General features: G+C 42.8%; 1 protein-coding gene and 1 long non-coding RNA gene across 10 annotated transcripts in view; one reads left to right on the top strand and one right to left on the bottom strand.

Moving 5' to 3' along the window:
- LOC309354415 overlaps positions 1-20708 on the bottom strand; it is a 161688-nt gene that overhangs the window by 94937 nt on the left and 46043 nt on the right. The window lies entirely within an intron of this gene.
- The window catches only part of COBL (cordon-bleu WH2 repeat protein), a 102249-nt gene that overhangs the window by 63314 nt on the left and 18227 nt on the right, over positions 1-20708 (top strand). For 8 of the 9 annotated variants that reach the window (XM_081883808.1, XM_081883809.1, XM_081883802.1 and 5 more), the window contains 2 exons: positions 2402-2522; positions 4873-5043. In XM_081883808.1, the coding sequence (XP_081739934.1) occupies positions 2402-2522; positions 4873-5043 (292 nt within the window). The remainder of the gene's footprint in view (positions 1-2401; positions 2523-4872; positions 5044-20708) is intronic. The other variant, XM_081883810.1, reaches the window with a different exon arrangement.

Below are 20708 nucleotides of genomic sequence, written 5' to 3'. Positions count from 1 at the left end.
GGAACAAGACCACATTCTGCGTATTGAGTTAAGCTGTGATGGCCATACGAAAAAGAACTTTGTGATTTTGTGACCTTGATTAGATAAGTTAGACTTCTCAGTCTTTTAACTAGAGGTGCCACACAGAAGTATGCAGACTCTGTCATGCAATGTTGTTGTTGTTTAGTCGTGTCCAACTCTTCATGACCCCATGGACCAGAACATGCCAGGCACTCCTGTCTTCCACTGCCTCCCGCAGTTTGGTCAAACTCATGCTGGTAGCTTGGAGAACACTGTCCCACCATCTCGTCCTCTGTCGTCCCCTTCTCCTTGTGCCCTCCATCTTTCCCAACATCAGGGTCTTTTCCAGGGAGTCTTCTCATGAGGTGGCCAAAGTATTGGAGCCTCAACTTCAGGATCTGTCCTTCCAGTGAGCACTCAGGGCTGATTTCCTTAAGAATGGATAGATTTGATCTTCTTGCAGTCCATGGGACTCTCAAGAGTCTCCTCCAGCACCATAATTCAAAAGCATTGTCATGCAACAGAGCATAGCATTTCTATATCCCTTTTGCAAATTACTCCACATACTTCATCTTGATGATCCTTGCACCAGCTGTGCAAGGTAAGCTAGAATTATCTCCAGACTTATGACCTCCAGAACTAAGGACTACATTCAAGTAGCCACACACACAAAACCCCTTTTGGTTTAACATGTTGCGTTTAAAGGCTCCCCATGGTCACTCAAGCTCCAGAATGCTGGGAAACTGCAGCTGTTAAGGGCAGACATCAACTTATCTGTCATGTAGAGAAATTGCTTTCTTGGAACGGAAGGGCTATTGGGATCGCAGCCCATGCACCCAGGAAAACAGTCAGAAATCTGCACTGCAGGAAATACCTCCCCAAAGTTTCAAGAAATGGATTCCCAATTCACAAGGAGGTGAATGGTCTTGAGAAACTGAGAAACTAATATATATATATATGACAAATATATCTAATAGCTAGGTATGCTTCTAAGGTGATTTAACTGTGCGCTTAAAAAACTAATGTGATGTGACAAACATATGTCTGCAGGCATGGCCATCATTGCAAGAATGGTAGTGTGCACCTCCACTGTGTACATTTGGTGGGAAAGCGTGTTCTCACTAAAGGAGAGCACGTGTTGCGGATGGGGCCAGGCAAAGCACCCCGTAGTTGCCAGGCAGGATAGATTGAAGGGGCCTGGCTTGGATTGGTGGTTGGTGTTGCTGGGGTAAATTTGATGTTGCCAATTTTGGGGGTGGGAACAGAGGTTATTTAAACAAGGTCCACAGCAAGCTGCTTTCTCTTTCACTGTGGGCACTGGATCACCCGCCCGCCCTCCCTTGTTTGGGCTTGTGCTTTGACCTTGCTATGCCTGTCATGGAGTCGTCCGCCTTGGTGCGGGGGCCTGGTAGAAATTTTTCCATTTGGCTGATTAGTGTGTGCCATTTGGTTTTTGCCTACTGCGTAGCAAATTGTCACAACTTGTAAGGTTGGCGATTAGGCATTGGTTTAAATTGGTTGGTGGAGGGGTATGGATTGGCTGTGCCTGCCCCTCCAATGCTGCTGCTGCATGGGAATTTCGTTAAAGGAATACAGGGGCTTACCCTCCTTGCGTCCAAACCCCTGGAATCGGGTTTGGGCCGCGTAAGCCCCTGGGAGCATGCGGGGAGAAGCTGAGGGTCTGTGCCACAGCTCCAGTTATCCCTGATCTTGTTCCTCCACACTGGCTTTCGCTGGAATCCAGGAGTCAGTGCTGTCCCCCAAGGCGGGGGGGACAGATAGTCATAACCAATGCCTAAGCAACCATTCACAATTTGTATGTTTAATAAAGTTGTGGCCAAAATTATGCCAAAAACCTTAAACAAAAATTTATGAGTGATGTGTGAGTTATTGGGGTAGGGGTGTTTTGGGGACCTCAGCATGCAAATAGCTCTCTATTGACCCAAATAGGCACCACTGGCACATTCCCAGCACTGCCCACCAGGCTACATAGACAACGTGCAACATCCAAAACCTTTTCCCCAGGCAGGCAACTCACCATGTGGTCTGCACACCCAGCTAACTATGTCCATAATGATTTAATCACCCACAACTAGGGTCCCCCAAGAAATCTCTCCAAGTCTTTATCATGGTCATTCCGCAAAGGGCAGGAGACAGCTAGCACTTGGAGTGTGAATTGTGTCATTGGGGAAAAGAGTCTCTGCTATTCTATTTGCTGTAATACGTACCTTTTTTCCAAAACAGGCAACAATTTTGACAGATTTACAAGACCCCATTTTGTGGCCCATAATGCCATTTCGAAACATACACACATATTGAAAGTGTTGAAGATAATTGTGGTTCTCCAAAAGCAATAGTTCAAATACTTAGTACAGTTTTCCTCCCCTCACATCTTTGGCAGATGTCCCCAAGCGAATCGCAAAATGATTTACAGAAGAAAAAACGGCGTGCCCCTCCCCCACCAACCCCTCCAATACAGAACAGGACAGAAGAAATGGAAGACAAGAGGAAAAGCACCGTTGGTAAGAACAATTTGTTATGATTGCGCCTGATGCATGTGCTTTCTGCTGATCTGCAAGTTGTGTGATATATTGGTACTAATAGTAACATATTCCCACATGGACAAGAAACAGTGTAATCTGGAAAATTATTAACATGACAGAATGAAAGTCTGGAAATAAGAAATAATCTATATTTTATGAATTGGTTGAAGAACTCTGCTGGAGTAGATGGAGTGTGTAACATATAGTGTATATTAAATAATTGGTTATATTCAGTTATATTCAGTTTTCATTGTAATGTTGAATATTAAACAGCACTCTCCTGGTGCTTTAACATTCCTTTCTTAGGTACTCAGACAACATTCCTCCACCTTTATCTAGCTACAGAGATTACTTATGAAAAGTGGTGTATATTGAATATATACAAGTACAATAAAACCCAACTTAATGGTTGTTGTTTTATGAGTATATATTGGATATTATGGGCAAAATTGTCCCATGTCTAGAAATAATAAGTTGTAAATCAGTCCAGGGCAAAAAAAGGCATACTCTTCCAAATTTCGAATTAATTTGGTTCAGCTGAAAATTATTCACAATCAGTTGGTATTCTACTTAGTCACATCCTTAGCAAGCTGCCATTTGATGGATTGCTAAAACCTATGAGAGAAACCATACACAGCAGCAATAATCAACCAGTACATTAAATTAATCAAGTTACAGCTTCTGTGATGCATTTAAGATTCCATCTGATGGCCTCATGTTCCCTAAAGCAACCAGTACATGCATAAATGAACACTCTTAATTGCTTATATTATAAATGCCTCCCATTTTGGAAGAAACCGTTTGGCTTTATGTCTATATTTATTTTCACTAAATTACCTCATATTTAGTGTTCCAATTTTTAAGTAGCAATAGAAATCCAGTAGCTTGGGTATCACTGATGTGCTTGTTTATATATCTAGAAAGAATATTGTTATGAAGGACTATTTTAAGAGCATTGAACATCTCTTTAATCTCTCTGGATGTTATAACCTTACAGTTCTCACAAGGGGTACCATCTTGAATAATATATTGAGGGGGCCCAGGTAAACCCTGGCCTGCACAATCAATCACAGGATGCAGCACACACACACCATTTGAATGGCAATGCCCATCAACTTTGGGGGTCTCTGGCCCCCTCAGATATTTTATTTGGGGGGCAAACAAACCTTGGCCCCTAGGAGTTGACTCCTATGGGTTCCAACCATCCCCATTCAACCTCTGTATATTTACTGGTGACAATGAAAGTTTTGAATTATACCCTGATAATTGCATGCCACTGCACAGAACATGTTGGATGAAAGAGAATCAGTCATGTGGTTTAGTGAGCAAAGTGTCAGGCTTAGCCTGAGGAGATCTTGATTCCAGTACCTCCTCTCAGCCATGGAGCTCACTGGTGTTGTTGGGCCTGTTGGTCTCAGCTAATTTGCAAGAAAAAGTATGTGGGGGATTTGCCACCCCACCATCCTTGGAGGAAGGTAGACGTCTAACAAAGAACATGTCCACAGCAGTACAAGTGATGACTTGTTGACTTATGCCCTACTTAGTGGGTGTTGGCAGAAATGTTTTACGTAAGTTTAAACCACTACAGCAGGGATGGGGAACTTGTGACATTCCAGAAGTTTCTGGACTCAAGTTCTTATCAGCCTTAGTCAACATGGTTAGGGTTATGAGAGTTGTAGTTCTGCAATGTCTGGAGAGAAATAAGTCCCAGTGCCTCCATTATAACTTCTAAGAATGTATGCAGACTTTAACAGCATTTATATAAATGGGTGTTTGGGTGATATCCAGTTAAATAGTAGAGTAGACCCATTAAAATAAATCAACTTTACATCAGGCATTTTTGAATGGATCTACTCTAAGTAGGAGAGGTGGATGAAAGAGAATAAAACATGATGCAAGGGAAGAATGATGGGTCATCTGACCTTATCAGACAATGCAAGACCACAAATAGGGCTTGAAGTAAGGAAAAATATATTGCAAGGCCTTGTGGTTTTGTGAGCACATGCTTTGAAGTTTTTGATTATCATAATAAAAAAACTCCAAAGCATGCCTACACCATACCATACTTGCAAATTATACCATCCAGCAGGCTTTTTCACAATTATGAAAAACGGTGTTTGATTGATTTTCCTAGATGCCCACTACTTAAAACAGACAATATTTATTAGTCGACACCTATATACTTTGGCATAGCCAGCTTCCCAGATGGTAATCGGTGGATGGCAACTTTGAAAAATTGGCTTTCACGCGCAGTCAGAGCAAAACTAAGCAATAGATATTTGACTTGATGATCAAAGTAACTAGTAAATTCCAATTGATTCCCCTGTAGGTAATGGACGACATGTGCCACAAAAGCCTCCTAGAGGCAACCCACGTGGCCCACCCCAGTTAGTGATCCCCCCACCCCCACCATACCCTCCTCCTGACAGAGATACTATGGATCCAAGCGCATTGTACAGTGAAGCCGATGTTACAGAGCCACCCAAGCTGGTATCTAAACGTATGTTTGAATAATTGCATATTTCATTTTCTTTACTTCCGTGGGGTGGGGCTTTTTCCAGACTTTCCTCTGTTCTCTTTCCAGTCATACATGTGTTTTCCTCTCCACTCTGTCTCCTTTTTAAAAAATGCACAATGCATTATATTAATTTGACTAATATATTTGTTTCAAGAATGTCAAGTCTTTACTGATAATAATCATGATCTTACTTCATGCGTTTGGATACTAAAATAAGATTCATTATTTGTTTTTCGTTTCTTTTTTATAAAGTTTTTATTTATTTATTTAGGGTTTTCTTCTTGTTTCCTCTCATTTCAACATAGCTTTGTTGTTTTTTTCCTTGCTTCCAACGAACGTTGTAGCCCATTTCCCACAAAAATACTTTTTTGAGTTATAATATTAAATAGCGCACATTTATTCTCGTATCTGTCTAGTATTTAGAATCTACAGCTCTGCCTTTTTCAAAAGCACCTGACTTATAGGTATAAAACTGTGTTGGGGGGGATGGGAGACAGCATTTTTAAATGCTTAAAAATTAATAATGAAGAACAAAATCCACAGTTTTTCAGTTAGTTTTGTCTGTTTTTTTAATAGAAGTTTTATAAGTGTATTTGCATCTGCAGTCAGGAATGGAGCAAGATTGGAGGGGAAAAGATAATGAAAACTAACCATTGTCTGGGTTAAAGCAGCCTGCCTTTTTATTACAGACAATTTGGGACTGCATGGAGAGTGTCCTCCCCCCCCCCCCATATTACTGACTACTTTTGACAGCACTGGTGGGGACCACATTTCTGTCACAGTAACAAAACTGGGACCTGAGCCCTTCCATTCCAAGGCCACGTAAGGGGGATGGGGAGTTTGAAGAAACTACCTCTGATTCTCCTCCAGCCTAACACCCAAGTTCCAGAGTCAGTGGCCTAATGGACCCAACCAGATAAAGAGAGCAAATTCAAGGAAAAGCTAGTGTTTGCTAAGGTTAGGGATAGGGGACAAATTCAATTCAGTTTGCATTTAAAGCCAAGTTTATCATAGCCTCACTTTCCAGAAAAAAAAAAAAACAAGATTCAAAACACAGCCATCCAAAATGTGCATGTATATGAATTTTGTGATGCAGTTTTTTTCTTTACAATATTTTACTTTCAAAACATAAACACAATAAAACAGTATAGTGGTACCTTGCAAGACGAATGCCTCGCAAGACGAAAAACGCGCAAGACGAAAGGGTTTTTCGTTTTTTGAGTTGCTTCGCAAGACGATTTTCCCTATGGGCTTGCTTCACAAGACGAAAACGTCTTGCGAGTTTGTTTCCTTTTTTCTTAAAACCGCTTGAAGAGGTGCAGTTGCGACTGACCGTGCTTCGCAAGACGAAAAACCGCGCAAGACGAAAAGACTCGCGGAACGAATTAATTTCGTCTTGCGAGGCACCACTGTATATCAGGACATGTATGGCATGGTGACAATATTACATTCAGACCACACTGCATCCTGAAATTGGTGGGAAGGGACCAACCTCCCATTGCAAAACAGCAATGCTCAGTTCAGACAGACGAAAAAGAAAAGCAAATTGGTATTCCTAGCTGCCAGTCATGGTCCCAGGTAAAATTTCTTTCTAAGCCTTCTGGCAAATATCTCTTTGTCTATGTAAAGAAATCATTTAGGGATAATTGAGGGAAACAACCATATGTGGGAAGGCTGATGCCCAGGATAGGTTCTTAGGTTATTGTCCAGTGAAGAGAAAGAATTCCCATTCCAGTTCAGTCTCTTAGCCCTCTGTCCCAGTGCCAAGTGGCTTGAGGGTTGTCTTCCTGCACTGTGATGTAGCAAAGCCATCAAACCAGCCGCTTCCTGTCAGCTGCTACCCAATCCCCTTTCTGCACTTTTACATTTCATGCATCGTGAAAATACAAAATATAAACGTGGTCATTGCATGGACAGGCGGAGTCCCCCAAATTCCCCATGTGGAATAATGACTCAAGACAACGTGCTATGGGATTAAACTTTATTATATGTTCAAGTAGAGAAAGCCCACCCCTGTTTTGCTGCCGTTGGAGGGGAGAGCAGTGACAACCTCTTGGCGTTTGTCAAAGCCTCCCCTCAAAAACTCCTTTAATGGGGAACCCTGGTATCGCCACCGCGAAGAGGAGGGGGGCATGGGTCACCGCTGCACGGCCCCCCATTCATGGAAGATAGACTAAAGGATTCCACCCAAGGCCTGATACCGCCAAAGTTGTGACGTTTTGCTACAGGAAAGGCAAACCTGCCAATGCAGGAGAATACCTTTCCGGCCCTTCAACAGCAACCTTGACATAGCAGCGCCTGCGTACCTGTGGAGAAAAGGTTAACCTGCAAAAGAAGGCTTAACTGAGGGTGGGCAGGGTGGGAGAAGCTCTGGAGCCAGCTGACAATTCCCAGGTAAGATCCTCCCCCTATTGTGTGAGCAAGTAGCCCCTCTCCCTACCTGGCCTGGTCACCTTGGCAACGCCTCCCCAGGGGGCATTGGGCAACTGGCTGAGGTAGGCGGAGACCTCCAGGTATCCCACCTGGGGAAGGCAAAGCCACGCAAAGGGCGTCCCCCCCCCCCGTTTAATGTGGGGAGCGGTCATTAACAGAGTTCCATTGTGTGATTCACAAAAAACTGAATTCAGTTGTTGCTTTTTAAGTACTTTGCAAATGCATCTATTTAAGCCTTCCCCAGCCTGATGTCTTCCGTATATTTTGGGATGCAGCTCCCATAATCCCTGACTGTTGGCAATCTTGGCTAATGCTGATAGAAGCTGTAGCCCCAAACATCTGCAGGGTTTTAACCTTTAAAGCCCTATACGGCCTAGGACCCTCGTACCTACGGGACCGCCTCTCCTGGTATGCCCCACAGAGAAACTTACGGTCTTCAAACAAAAACACCTTGAAGGTCCCAGGCCACAGAGAGGTTAGGCTGGCCTCAACTAGAGCCAGGGCTTTTTCGGCTGTGGCTCCGATCTGGTGGAACGCTCTGTCACTAGAGACTAGGGCCCTGCGGGACTTGACATCTTTCCGCAGGGCCTGCAAGACAGAGCTGTTCCACCAGGCCTTTGGCCAGGGCACAGCCTGACCCCCTCCCTCGGCAATCTTCGTGGAGCTCTGGCACAATGGTTGCCAGTGGCTTGATTTGAATCACTTTTATAATGAATGATTTTAGAGTGTTGTTTGTGCTGTACCTTTGTACTGTTTTAATGTTGTTAGCCGCCCTGAGCCCGGCTTCGGCTGGGGAGGGCGGGATATAAATAAAATTTATTATTATTATCACATGGGGAAAAGGCTGCCCTATGAGCTTTCACCTGAACTCTTACAGGTGAGAATTAGGTCTATGTCAAAGGGCTATTTGAGGTAGAAAGGACTTTGATTTGGGGGGTGGGAGATGTCTTCCATAAAGCGTGTCTTACAGAATTGATCCACAGATGTTAATAAAGTGTCAGAATAGAAGACTCTTTATGCTAGAACTGTTTCTGTGAAGTTTCCCCACCAAATACTGTCCCAAGCAGACCTCTGATTCAGAAGCACCGGCAGCGTTTATGTATGTGTGTGTATAATAAAAACTGTCGCTTTCCAAAGCTGTGTTAAATACAGTAGATAAATTGACAGTTGTTAAATATCTAACTTAAGAACTTGTCACTGGAATTCTTTCAGTATCTAGAACTTGCCTCTTGAGGTTTTTTTTTAATATTGTTGCTTGCTGGGGAGAAATCTTAGGACTGCCATATCTCAGTCCCGCAGATAGGAATGCCCTGATATACATATTATGCAAACTATTTGCTGATTATTCAAATCACATGGTAGGTTGCAAAATAGCTGTGCCGCTCCCTTCTGCTCACTTCCCATTCCAAATAATCACTTTCAAAAATGTTTTTTATAGGAATAAAACTGATGGCAGAATTTTCTTAAATATCTTTTCATGCAAAATGTATTTGAAACTTCAAAACCTAAATAACAAATAATACCATCTTAGATATTGTAAAAAAGTCTTCTGTCTTCAGTCTTTACCTAAGAGTAAAACACAGTGGACCTTAGGTTGCAATATCCTTCATAATCTGTGCTGCCATTTCTTATGCTTGAAAATCCCATACTATTTTTTTATAGGATATTTATTAAGATTTTTTAAAGTATTACAATAAAAATGAAAAGAAAAAAACAACAAAAATACAAAATAAAAATAGTTAAAAACACACAGATTTTCCATTGCTAGTTTTCCTTTAGCTTATTTCCCAGACCTTCTCATACCTCCCTTTTTTGTATTCCACTTCAAATTGTTGGTTCAGCAAATCCTTACCATTAGATTTTTACCTGTTAATAACCCTTTTTTCATATTCTCTTAAAGCATTACAGCTGGAAACCACTTAATTTCTATCCAACATCATTCTAACATTCATTAATTTTACAATATTTCTGTAGGTAGTCTTTAAATTTCTTCCAATCTTCTTCCACCGACTCTTCTCCCTGGTCTCAGATTCTGCCGAAAATCCCATACTATATTCTTCTTCGTATGTAGTTTGGTGCTTTCTTCTTTTGTCAGCCTTAATACTGCTGGCAGGAGTGACGCCTTGTCAGCATGTAACATCTGTGCTCACATTGGCACTAGTTGCCAATTTCCCACCGAGCCAAATTCAAGGTGTTGCTACAGTGGTACCTTGGTTCTCAAATGCCTTGGTTCCCAAACACCAAAAACCCGGAAGTAAGTCTTCCGGTTTTCAAACGTTTCTCGGAAGCCGAACGTCCAATGCGGCTGTCAGCTATTGTTTCCAGGGTTCCTGCACCAATCAGAAGCCGCGCCTTGGTTTTCAAACATTTCGAAAGTCAAATGGACTTCCGGAGTGGATTAAGTTCGAGAACCAAGGTACCACTGTATTTGGCACTCTTGGTTTTGCTATTTATTTTGCATTTTTGTTTTTGAGGCTTTTTCGGTTAATTTGTTTTTGTGACTGTGTGGAACCCAGTTCAGCTGATTGATTGATTGATTGATTGATTGATTGTGTGACTGCGGAAATGGATAAAAGCCCCCCCTCCAAACAATGACTATCATCAGAGCAAGTAAGGAAAAAAAATAATTTTAATTTTCATCATCTACAATACTGTCTTATTTATTTTATAGTACAGTACATTGATGATTTCTTTCATTTTATGGATCAGTGGTCGCATTAGAGAGTAAAATTCATACTAAATTGCTGTTTTAGAGATTGTTTTTAAAAGTCTGGAACGGATTAATCCGTTTTGCATTACTTCCTATGGGAAAGCGTGCCTTGGTTTTGGAACGCTTTGGTTTTGGAATGGACTTCCGGAATGGATTAAGTTTGAGAACCAAGGTACCAGTGTATTGGTATAGAAAGCCTATAACAACTTGGGACCAGTTTACCTACGAGATGGCCTTGCTCCACGTATGCCCACTTGACCAGTTTGATTGGTTAAAAGTGCCACATAATACCTATGCTGCCTTGGTAAGAACTCCCTGCCTATCGACATCAATCAGGCATCTTCACTGTACTCTTTTTGATGTCTGTTAAAAACATACCTGTTTAGACAAGCCTACCCAGATGCTTAGAAAGATGAAGTAATTTTAATCTGTTTTAGTATTTTGATTTTTGCATGTCTTAAAGTATGATTGTGAATTTCTCTTGATTTTACCATTTTATTACTTTGAAAACTGCTTTGAGATGTTTTGCAATCAAGCAGTGTATATACCTTAATAAATAAATACTTTTAAGTAGCATTTCTTTCTCTGACACAGATACAGATACCACTCCAGAAAAACAATTAGTGCAATCCTATGTGTGTCCACTTGGTTTATTCCCAGGCAAGTGAGTATAGGATTGTAGCCTCAGGTTAGTAAATGTTCTTGATCTCAGTGGGACCTATTTCCAAGGCTACTGTCTGCCTCAGACTTCTGGGGGTAAAGAGCAAGTTTGGGCTCACCTAGAAGTCTCTAGTAAGGGTAACAGTCTTCCCCTCAGATCAAGTTTAGGGGTGGTGGCAGCATTTGAGGAAAAGGAGATCAGGATTGGCCCCTGCCCTGACAAGACCCACTGCTACTCAACCAGTGTTGCAAAGCTCAGTTTTATTTTTCTATCATGATTTTGTTGTGTTAGTTTTGTTTCCGGTCATCAACCATGTGTCATACTTTGGAAATCCCAAAGCAAAGTTTACACATTTCCAAAGATTTTTTATTTGGAAACGGAAAATAATATCTGTTCTCCTGCTATGTGGAACATAGATCATTATTGAATTCTGTTATAATGGAGCCTTTAGCGTTGCAGTGTTCTTGTTGCCATTTTGTGCTTTGACCTATTTATTCTCCTTAAATGATCTATCCTTTTGGACCACTAAGCATACAAATATATGTATTGTGTGCATTTCTAACATTACGGATCCATGGGTGTCTTTATCTTTAATTTATTAATCTGCTTTTCTCTATTATGTTATTTTGAGATTGGTTGAACTTTCATTCTGTGTCAGCCTTGATTTGTCACATGTCACATGTGTCAGCAGAATGATTTGTCACATGCATGGTTTGCAGAAATTTTAATAAGTTAACATCCTCATCAGAACATATTTAGTGGAGAATATGTTTCCACTGTGTTTGTGGGAATTACTTACCTGATCTCAATAATGTAATCTATTCAGCAGTAAGTCAAATTGAGATCAGTGAAACTTACTGCAAGACAAGTGCGCATAGAAGTGTCGTCAAAAGATTGCATTGAATTCTGTGTGGTGCTTGTATGCGCAGATAACAATATATTACGCCATCATGAAATGTTTTGAAATATAAGCCTGTTCATATAGTACTTGGCCATCAGGGTGAGATTGGGAGTAGACCTTAGGTTTGCATACTCTCTGATTTGCTCTGGTTCACCAGATGGACTCGTACTAAACATGTCACTCTAATGCAGGGATGGGGAACTTCTAGGCTGCTGGCGTAATGTGGCCTGACAGTCCTCCACATCCAGCCCTCTTCCTCAGCCACGCCCTTGCGCCAGCCACACTCTCTGTGGGCCCACCACACACCAGATAGAAATGTGCTGTCCCTGGTCTCCAGATGATGGATGCTGATCATCTGATTTCTGTCCCCATCCCAGCAAGCATCCCGAACTCAGCATCATAATGGGGATGAAAATACCCTCCCCTGAAAGCTGATTCGCTGATAAACCAGGGCACTGAATAAGGAAGAGTTGTGCGCAATTGCATGTATGATCGTATGCATGTCTGGCCCTGACTGTTTTTGGGAATGCAACCTTCAATAGCTTTCCACTGGAGTAATCTGCCCCAAAGATTCCCAACCATCTAATGCAGGCATGGCCAAACTTGGCCCTCCAGCTGTTTTGGGACTACAACTCCCATCATCCCTAGCTAACAGGGCCAGTGGTCAGGGATGATGGGAATTGTAGTCCCAAAACAGCTGGAGGGCCAAGTTTGGCCAAGCCTGATCTAATGCATTGTTTTATTACATGCAGGGAGCTTTTTGTATATGGGGAGCAATAAAAAATGCTATCACCATTCATGAACTAAGTGCTTAATAGAAAACATCCTTCACTTCCCTGTGGCTGAATGCAATGCATTCTGAGGGAAAACAAAATAGTGGCTGGACTGATGAGGAAGGGTCTCTCTGCTGTTGATGGCAGCCAATTTTTTTAAGTTAGTAAAGAGCCATCCTCACTGCTGCTAATGCTGATCTCTCCGCAGCTTGGGAATGAATTTCATTACCCACCCCAGTTGCTGAAATAATTCCCTATTGCAGGGACCTGAGGTTAATATTTCTATCTCCCATTCAAGTTGCAAGTTCTTGTTTGAGGGCGATGATTTCATCCTTAAATAGGGTTCTGTGATCTTAGTTTCAAAACCAGAGGTCTATCGAGTAGGGTGGCTACTGAGAATACTGTACCAAAGTGGGACACCTGTATATTAGAACACTTACAATTTTATTTACAAAAACTGCATTAATTTTGCTCCTGGTGGCAGCAGTCATAAAAGAATGTGTTGGATGTTTAATCCTATACACGTCTACTAAGAACTAAGCCTCATTGAGCTTAATGGGACTCACTTCAGGTAAGATTGCAGCCTAAAATATTTTGCTCAGTCATTAATTATATTGTTTGTTTTCCCTCCCCAACAGTTTATTGTTGTGCATCATTCCCTTCACGTTCCAAGCCCGTCTGACACAGCTTGCCTCTTCCTATGATCTTCATACCTCTGAACCTCGTTGCCTTTCTTCCTTCATTCTTTATATGTTCCCTTTTCCCACACTGAGGAAAAAATGGTGTGTGAATGGCATCTTTCTGACTTTTTCTCCTTCTTCATTGGCATCTTTCTGATTTTTCCTCCTTCTTCGTTGAACAAATAGAAATATCTCACCTTTGTGAGATAAATTTTCTTCAATAGTGAAAAGAAATTCTGCGACTTGCTCAATATGTTGATGCAAAATAATCCAGTATTTGTATTGCTTCTTTGAGTCTAGTATTTTGTTTTATTTAGATTTGGGATGAGGACCATTTAGCCCTACAGATCTTGTTAGACAACAACTCCCATCATCCCTGACCACACTGTCCGAAGCTGATGGGAGATGGAGTCCAACGCCATCTGTAGAGCCAGACCTCACCCACAATAGAGGTGTTCAACTTTTTCATATATGCAACATTTTGTTGAAAACACATTATTTTCGGTGTAACTCCTCATTTTCCACCCATTTTAGTTATAGAGCAGAGGAGACTTTTTGGCTTCACAGGCCAGATCTTAGCAGGGCTGGGCTTGCAGGCTGAATTTGACTGGTGGGTGGAGCCAGCCATCCGTCCATCACCTGTCACCACCATCATGTGATTTGATACATTGAAGTGCCAGTTGGAAGCACCCGCAAAGCCCCTGTCAACCAAGCTCCACTACAAGCCCTCACCTGACGCCATGTCAGTGGGCCAAATGGAGAGGCCTAGCGTGCCAAATTTGTCTCACGCCTGGTTTGTAGGACAGCACTTTTTTAAATATGCAGAGCATTTTCTTTACTTCTATGGTCCTGTAATATCTGCATAAACAGGTGTACTTGGTGTTAAAATACAAGGTGCTTTTTGTTGTGTGTGGTGCAATTTTATACATGTCTATGAAAAGTAATGATACTTACTCCCAGGTAAGAGTGCAAAGGATTGCAATGCCATACACGCTTCTAGTGAATAGGCCATTGAGAATGAAGATTTTATTCTGATGAGACAAGTATGCACTCTTAAGGGTCTATCAGACATAATAGGAATACATAAGGCACATTTAAAAACATTCATATTTTCTCTACTTTTAATACTATTGCTGTCTTTAACTATTTTGTTGTGATTCTATAAGTACACTATATACTGTTTAGTATGTATCAAATTATTTTAAACCACTGTTTGTGTCATGGTAAATCTGATTCCACAATTTTGTTTTTATATTCCCTTTAAGAGTATTGCATTCTTATGTGGGGGGTGGGTTTTTTTAAAAAAAAAAATCAGCTCCTAGATAACAGAATTGCAGGTGTTTTGGAAACAGTGAAAATTGATCATGAATGTTGATCAGCATGTATTTTTTACTCAAGCTAATGGTTAAGCGTGTGTTTTATGAGATGAAATGATGTTCACAGCCAGAGCTGTATTATGCACAGAAAAGGCTGTAGGTGTTGGAACTTTTTTTTATCATGTAGTACATTGTGCTGGATTGAATAATTAGTCCTTTTTGCAGAACCACTTGCACCTTGGAATCATTTCTCTGTGTGAAAATACACACAAGCATTCACATGGGTGAGAAATGCCTAAACAAGTTAAAACAAGTTTATAGCGCACACATTTGGCTTGGAAATGTGGCCCACTGTACTATTTAGTTATCGTACGTTTATGACAGGATAAGAAATCTTGAAATCAATGCTATCTGTACACTATTATACATTACCTCCCCAGCATTTTTCCAGTAGCTTTAACCTTTTAAGTTTATTGTTAAGAATAATTGTTCTTCAAAGGAAGTCTAAACGTTTTCTGAGATATATGGTTAAACTGAACTCTGGTATTGAAACGCAACTTGGGGTTCATCCACACTTTTGCTTGCCCTGTGCTTAGACAGCGCAGGCCCGAGTGGTTTTCCACTTGTCCCCTGCTAATTCTAATTCTAATAATACTAATTTATTTGTACCCTGCCCATCTGTCTGGCTTGCCCCATCTGTCTGGGTTCCAACATATATAAAAACATAATAAAACATTACACATTAAAAAACTTCCCAATACAGGACTGCCTTCAGATGTCTTCTAAAGGTGATATAGTTCCTCATCTTCTAGCCATGGGTCCGAGCTGTTTTGCCTTTCTCCTGCCAGTTTCCTTTGGAAAATCCACTCTTTCGCACTAAATTGGAACAAATGGCAATCCATGGAAAATCTGGTTGCTGTTTGTTCCAGTTCAGTGTTGAAGCACAGGTTTTCCTGGGGGAAGGCATCAGGGCAAACGGAAGTGTGGATGATCCCTTAGTTCACTTTCTTGGGGCTCTGCTTCCCAGGACCAGACTGAGGGATGATTCCCATGTCACCTGGTTGAGGGAACACACGTATTGAGTCCCCTATGCGTGTTCACACAGATGTGGCTTTAAATGGGGCTTACTCCTCGGTGTGTGGGCTCTTGTCTTTAGGAGGTCAAAGATTCTGTCATTCACTAGTGGCAGGGTTATGAAAAACACCTGTCTGTTGGTCAGAGTCAGTGGTGGTCTATATATAACCCAAAGTCAATTCATATTTAAAGAAGGAAGTGAACCAGTGGTGGGGAACTGGATACAGCTTGTGAACTCACCTGCAAGCCATATGGACAGGTGGTTAGGTCAGTCCACCTTCCAGTCACCTATTGTCATTATGATACCAACTTCAAAGGGACTTGCTTTCAGCACCAAGCTGCACTACTTGCCAAGGAACAATCTGGAGCACACTTCAAACTCCTGAATAATCTTTTGCAACAGCACCTTTACCTACTGCACACCGGCATCAGGTGTGGGGCAGGTGGGCATAGTTTGGTGAAAACAGACTTGTGGGCCAAATTAGAATCCCTGCCAGGCCTCATTACACCCACAGGGCAGATATTCCCCATCACTGCACTAAACCAAACTGTCCTCAGAGCAGCATTACCTAGCTCATTCAAAGATGCACTGGTGGTGATTTGCTTAATGAGAAAAGAGCGGCTACAGAAGGATGAAATTCAAGTGCCCCTTTTGCCACTGAGTAAAAGCTAAGTTCAACCTCCACAGAGTTTCTATAAGTTACACTTCTGGGTGGGGAATGAATGCAACTTACTTTTAGTGTACATGTATAAAGGTAAAGGGACCCCTGACCATTAGGTCCAGTCGTGGCCGACACTGGGGTTGCGGCGCTCATCTCGCTTTACTGGCCGAGGGAGCCGGCGTACAGCTTCCGGGTCATGTGGCTAACATGACTAAGCCGCTTCTGGCAAACCAGAGCAGCGCACGAAAACGCCGTTTACCTTCCCGCCAGAGTGGTACCTATTTATCTACTTGCACTTTGACATGCTTTTGAACTGCTAGGTTGGCAGGAGCAGGGACCAGGCAACAGGAGCTCACCCTGTCGCGGGGATTCGAACCGCCGACCTTCTGATCGGCAAGTCCGAGGCTCTGTGGTTTAACCCACAGCACCACCTGTGTACCAGTGTACATGTATAGTGACTTGCTATTCTGCCCCAGCAAGGGGTTCTAGCGCAAATGGGGTCTTGTGCTAGGCAAAGAGTCTGCATCATATTCTATTAGCATCTGGAAAGTTCAGGAAGCAAAGTCGGTTAAGGAAAGGTCAGGTTCCCCCAGGCAAGGTCAGACAAAGCAGATAGTAACCAAGATAACAGAAGTTGAAAAAAGCAGAGGTCAGAGCCCAAAAGGCAAAGAAGCAAGATAAGTAACACCCAGGATAGCTCCAGGTAGCACCTGGATGGAAAGACAGATTTGAGTGTTGCTGCAACAACAAACACACCGAGGGCTTAGACACACTTTCCTTCCACCTGTTCTTTCCAAGCATGGTCCATGGCTTATAACTTTGTGTCCAAGCGCCTTTATTTTGCTCTGGAGCTTTCCCTGTGAAAAGCTGCTCTTGAAAGCTCAATAGGAGCAAACGTTCATCTGCAGAAAACCCGAATTGACATTTGCTCTGATTCAGCTTCAAATTATGATGATGGTGATGATGATAAAATTTTGTATACTGCCCTCCATCCAAGGATCGGAGGGCAGATCACAAGATAAAAATACAAAATGAGAACACAAAAAACATAATCACCATCATAATAAACAAACCAGTAACCCCCCCCTCCCACAAACACATTTTTATTATTCATTGATTTTGATTAGTATTTTTTAAAAAATTAAAGAGTGTGTTTTCATGAGGAAAGCTCAGGGCAGAAAACAACAACCATACCCCCACACTCAGAGCATTAATGTGCAGACAGCTGCCTGTAAAGAGCTGGGTAAAACCTCCAGGTATAGGACGGTATATAAATTCAATCAATAAGTGTGGCTAAGCCCTGAGCCTTGAATAGGACTGCAGATTCCTTTGAGCAAATAGCATTATCCCTCATGAGCCGGAGTCTCTGCCCTGTTTTAAGAGCTGCATAAATCTCATTTTCACAAATAGATTTCATAAACACAAATAAATTTCATCAATACAAAGAGAAGTAAAAAGAAGCAGGCGGCAGAATGCCTTCCAATATTGCTGCCCTGGGCTAGTTAGCTTGCAGTCACCTTTCCCACAGTTGCAGCAAGCCAGGAAAAGGCTGCGTGGCACGTAAGTGCAGGAAAGGAAAAGGGGGAGAGGCGTGCCACATGCTTTGAGCCACCGGTGAATGGCGAGGAGCAGCCAGGCAAGGCTGGAAGGGAAATAATTGTAGTTATTCTACATTCAACATGCAAAGCAATTGAAGAGTGAGAATTTGAGCCAGCTCACCACCACCTATTGGCACACAAGGAAGAGGTTTGAGAGGCAGGTGCCTCAATGTGGCGCGTTTTAGCTGCTCTGCTGTGCTCTGGACACTGCAATCAGTGATTTCTTTTTCTTCCAATCTTGCTCTTCGGCCGCCTGCCCTTCCTCGCTGCCTCACCCGTGACACCGCACGAACCACTCGCTCTTGCTCTCACTCTCCCACCCTCTGCCCATGCAAACTCTCGCTCTCCTACAACCCCAACCAGACCCACACTCAGCCCACACAGTTTTGATGATGACTTCAAATATGGGACGAACTGCGCCCCGCATTAAATCAGTACACGATTCCGTATTTTAAGGTTAACCCTAGAAGTAGACCATGAATTACCGTAATCTGCCTGGGAGGGGGAAAGAGAGAAACTGGGAGCCTGGTTTCATCAGCAGTCCTCCACACAGGGCACTTGGACCTACTCCTGCACCGCCTTTCCAAAATATCATGCTTTCATTTTTGTTTGGATTCATAGTTGTTTTTCTACTGCTCTTATACTTCAGGATGTCAGGGTTTTGCAAGCAGACGGGAACCTAGAACAAATTTCCAAATAGCTTGTACAGAGATAGCACAGGGTCATCCATTTTGAACCATCGTGTGTGTTTTAAACTACCTGGTTCTACGGGTTAACAGCCCCCCCTCTTGAAAACCTGCTAGGCTAAGGCCTAACACAGACATCACTGCAAAGTGGACCAAATTATCTAATCTGTTTTCAGTGAGCAACACACAAATGAATTAAACTGTGCTGATATATTATGTTGCTTGACTATAAGTATAATAAAAATGAGATATGATAATATATTCATTCTTCTAAATATTAAGTGCCATAAAGAGCCACATACAGGAATCCTACACAGCCACATACAGAAAATGTCATGATATTCATCATTACAGTTCTCTATTTGAGAAAGTTGCCTGTGTCTGGAGTCTTTATGGCTCATTCAGTATTTGCTTCTCATCAGTCGCATCAGGCCATTCTTCAGGAACCAGTACGCCCTTGGACGGGAAGGGGTAAACAGTAAACAGGAGGGAGGAAAATGACACAACAATGTTATAGAATTGAAAATGGCCACAACTTTATTTGTCACAGATGTAGGTAGGCTTTGGCTTCCAGCAGTTCTCAACCTGTGGGTCCCCAGGTGTTGCTGGACTACAACTCCCATCATCCCTGAGCTCTGGCCTTGCTAGCTAGGGGTGATGGGAGTTGTAGTTCAACAACATCTGGGGACCCACAGGTTGAGAAAGGCTGGTTTAGACAGTGGGTTTGTATCCTAAATCAGCCTCCTGACTGAAGGCTGATGTTTGAACAGAGTCATGCCTGGGTTAAGGGTCATTTCAAGATGCTGGTCAGCTAAGCTGCCTCTCCCTCCACCAGGCCTCCATTGAAAGTTCTAGACCTGCTCCTCTTTTCGGCTTCAGGACAGAATCTTCCACCCAGACGCCTTTGGCGGGGTACCCTGACATATTGCATCAGCTCAAGAGTGGGCGGAGGTGGGGCACCAACTCTCGCCCACGTCCCAGGAATAGATTGAAGATACAACCCATTGCCTTATACATCAGAAGTTGTGTCAATTGCTACGATGAAGGCAAAAACCCCAAACAGGCCCAATTTGTTTGCAAGCAAATTCCTTCCCAGCCCTGAATATGGCAACCAATTATATCCACTGCAAGGTCTTCCAAACATGGTGCCCGCTGACCTGCTTGTAGGGAGGATGGGTGCACTGGCGTAGCATGGGGGGGGGGGTTCCACCATGGTTTGGCTGGAATGCTGCCACAGTAGTCCCCATATAAAACCACCATCCTATTTGCATGCTGCCTTTCCACGGTTAAAAAACCATGCTTAAGGCCGTTTACTACATGAAAAGATTAACTTTAATTACAAATATAACAAAAGTAATCAAAAACAATAAAGCACATAAAAAGAGCACACAACCAAATTGCACAAGTTCCACATAAATCATAACATCTAAAAATAAAGATAACAAAAAAAAATCAATAACAGCAACAAACCCTGCTAAACAAGAGTATCTTCAGCCTCAATTTTTGTAGCTGGAGTCAGTCCAGGCCCCGCCCTCCCAGGCCAGGTGGGAAAAGGCAGGGAGCAGGTCTTCTAGGATTCTTCCTACAATAACCTTTACATGAGCTGCCTGGCCTGAGGGCACTTAAGCCCTCCTGGCCAGTAGTACCATAAATAGAATAGATTAAATCATCCCTACTCAGGCTCCCTAGGCAGGTGAGAATGCCACTTCCGACATCAGGAGGAGGGGGTTTTGCGGTTCTCACGACCCATTCACAGGCTACAGCCCCGCGAGAACAGGGGAATCCCGGGATCATTAGTATGCATTATTCATCGTGCCAGCCAATCGGCTGGCGGCGGGGGCGGGGCGAGTAAGGGGCATTTAAGATCGGGATAGCAGCTGCGGTTTCCGGTTTCCCTCCCAGCAGCTGCGGTTTCCCTCCCTCCCACCCTTTAGGTTCTAAGCTGGACTTTGCTATGGGCCTCGGCTGGTCGCCGCAAGGGGCCTGGTAGGAGTTTTTCCATTTGGCTAATTGGCTATATTTTGGAAGCCACTTGGTTTTTTCGCCTACCTCGTAGCAAACGTCACAACTTCTTGGTTTTGGCGGTTAGGCATTGGCAGGGGTATTGTTATGCAAATGAGATGGGGGGGAGGAACGCCATCACCTCCCCCAAA

This window comes from Podarcis melisellensis, assembly GCF_964234715.1.
Source record: "Podarcis melisellensis genome assembly, chromosome: 13".
Classification (NCBI taxonomy): Eukaryota; Metazoa; Chordata; class Lepidosauria; order Squamata; family Lacertidae; genus Podarcis; species Podarcis melisellensis.
This window is presented reverse-complemented; position numbering and strand designations above follow the sequence as displayed.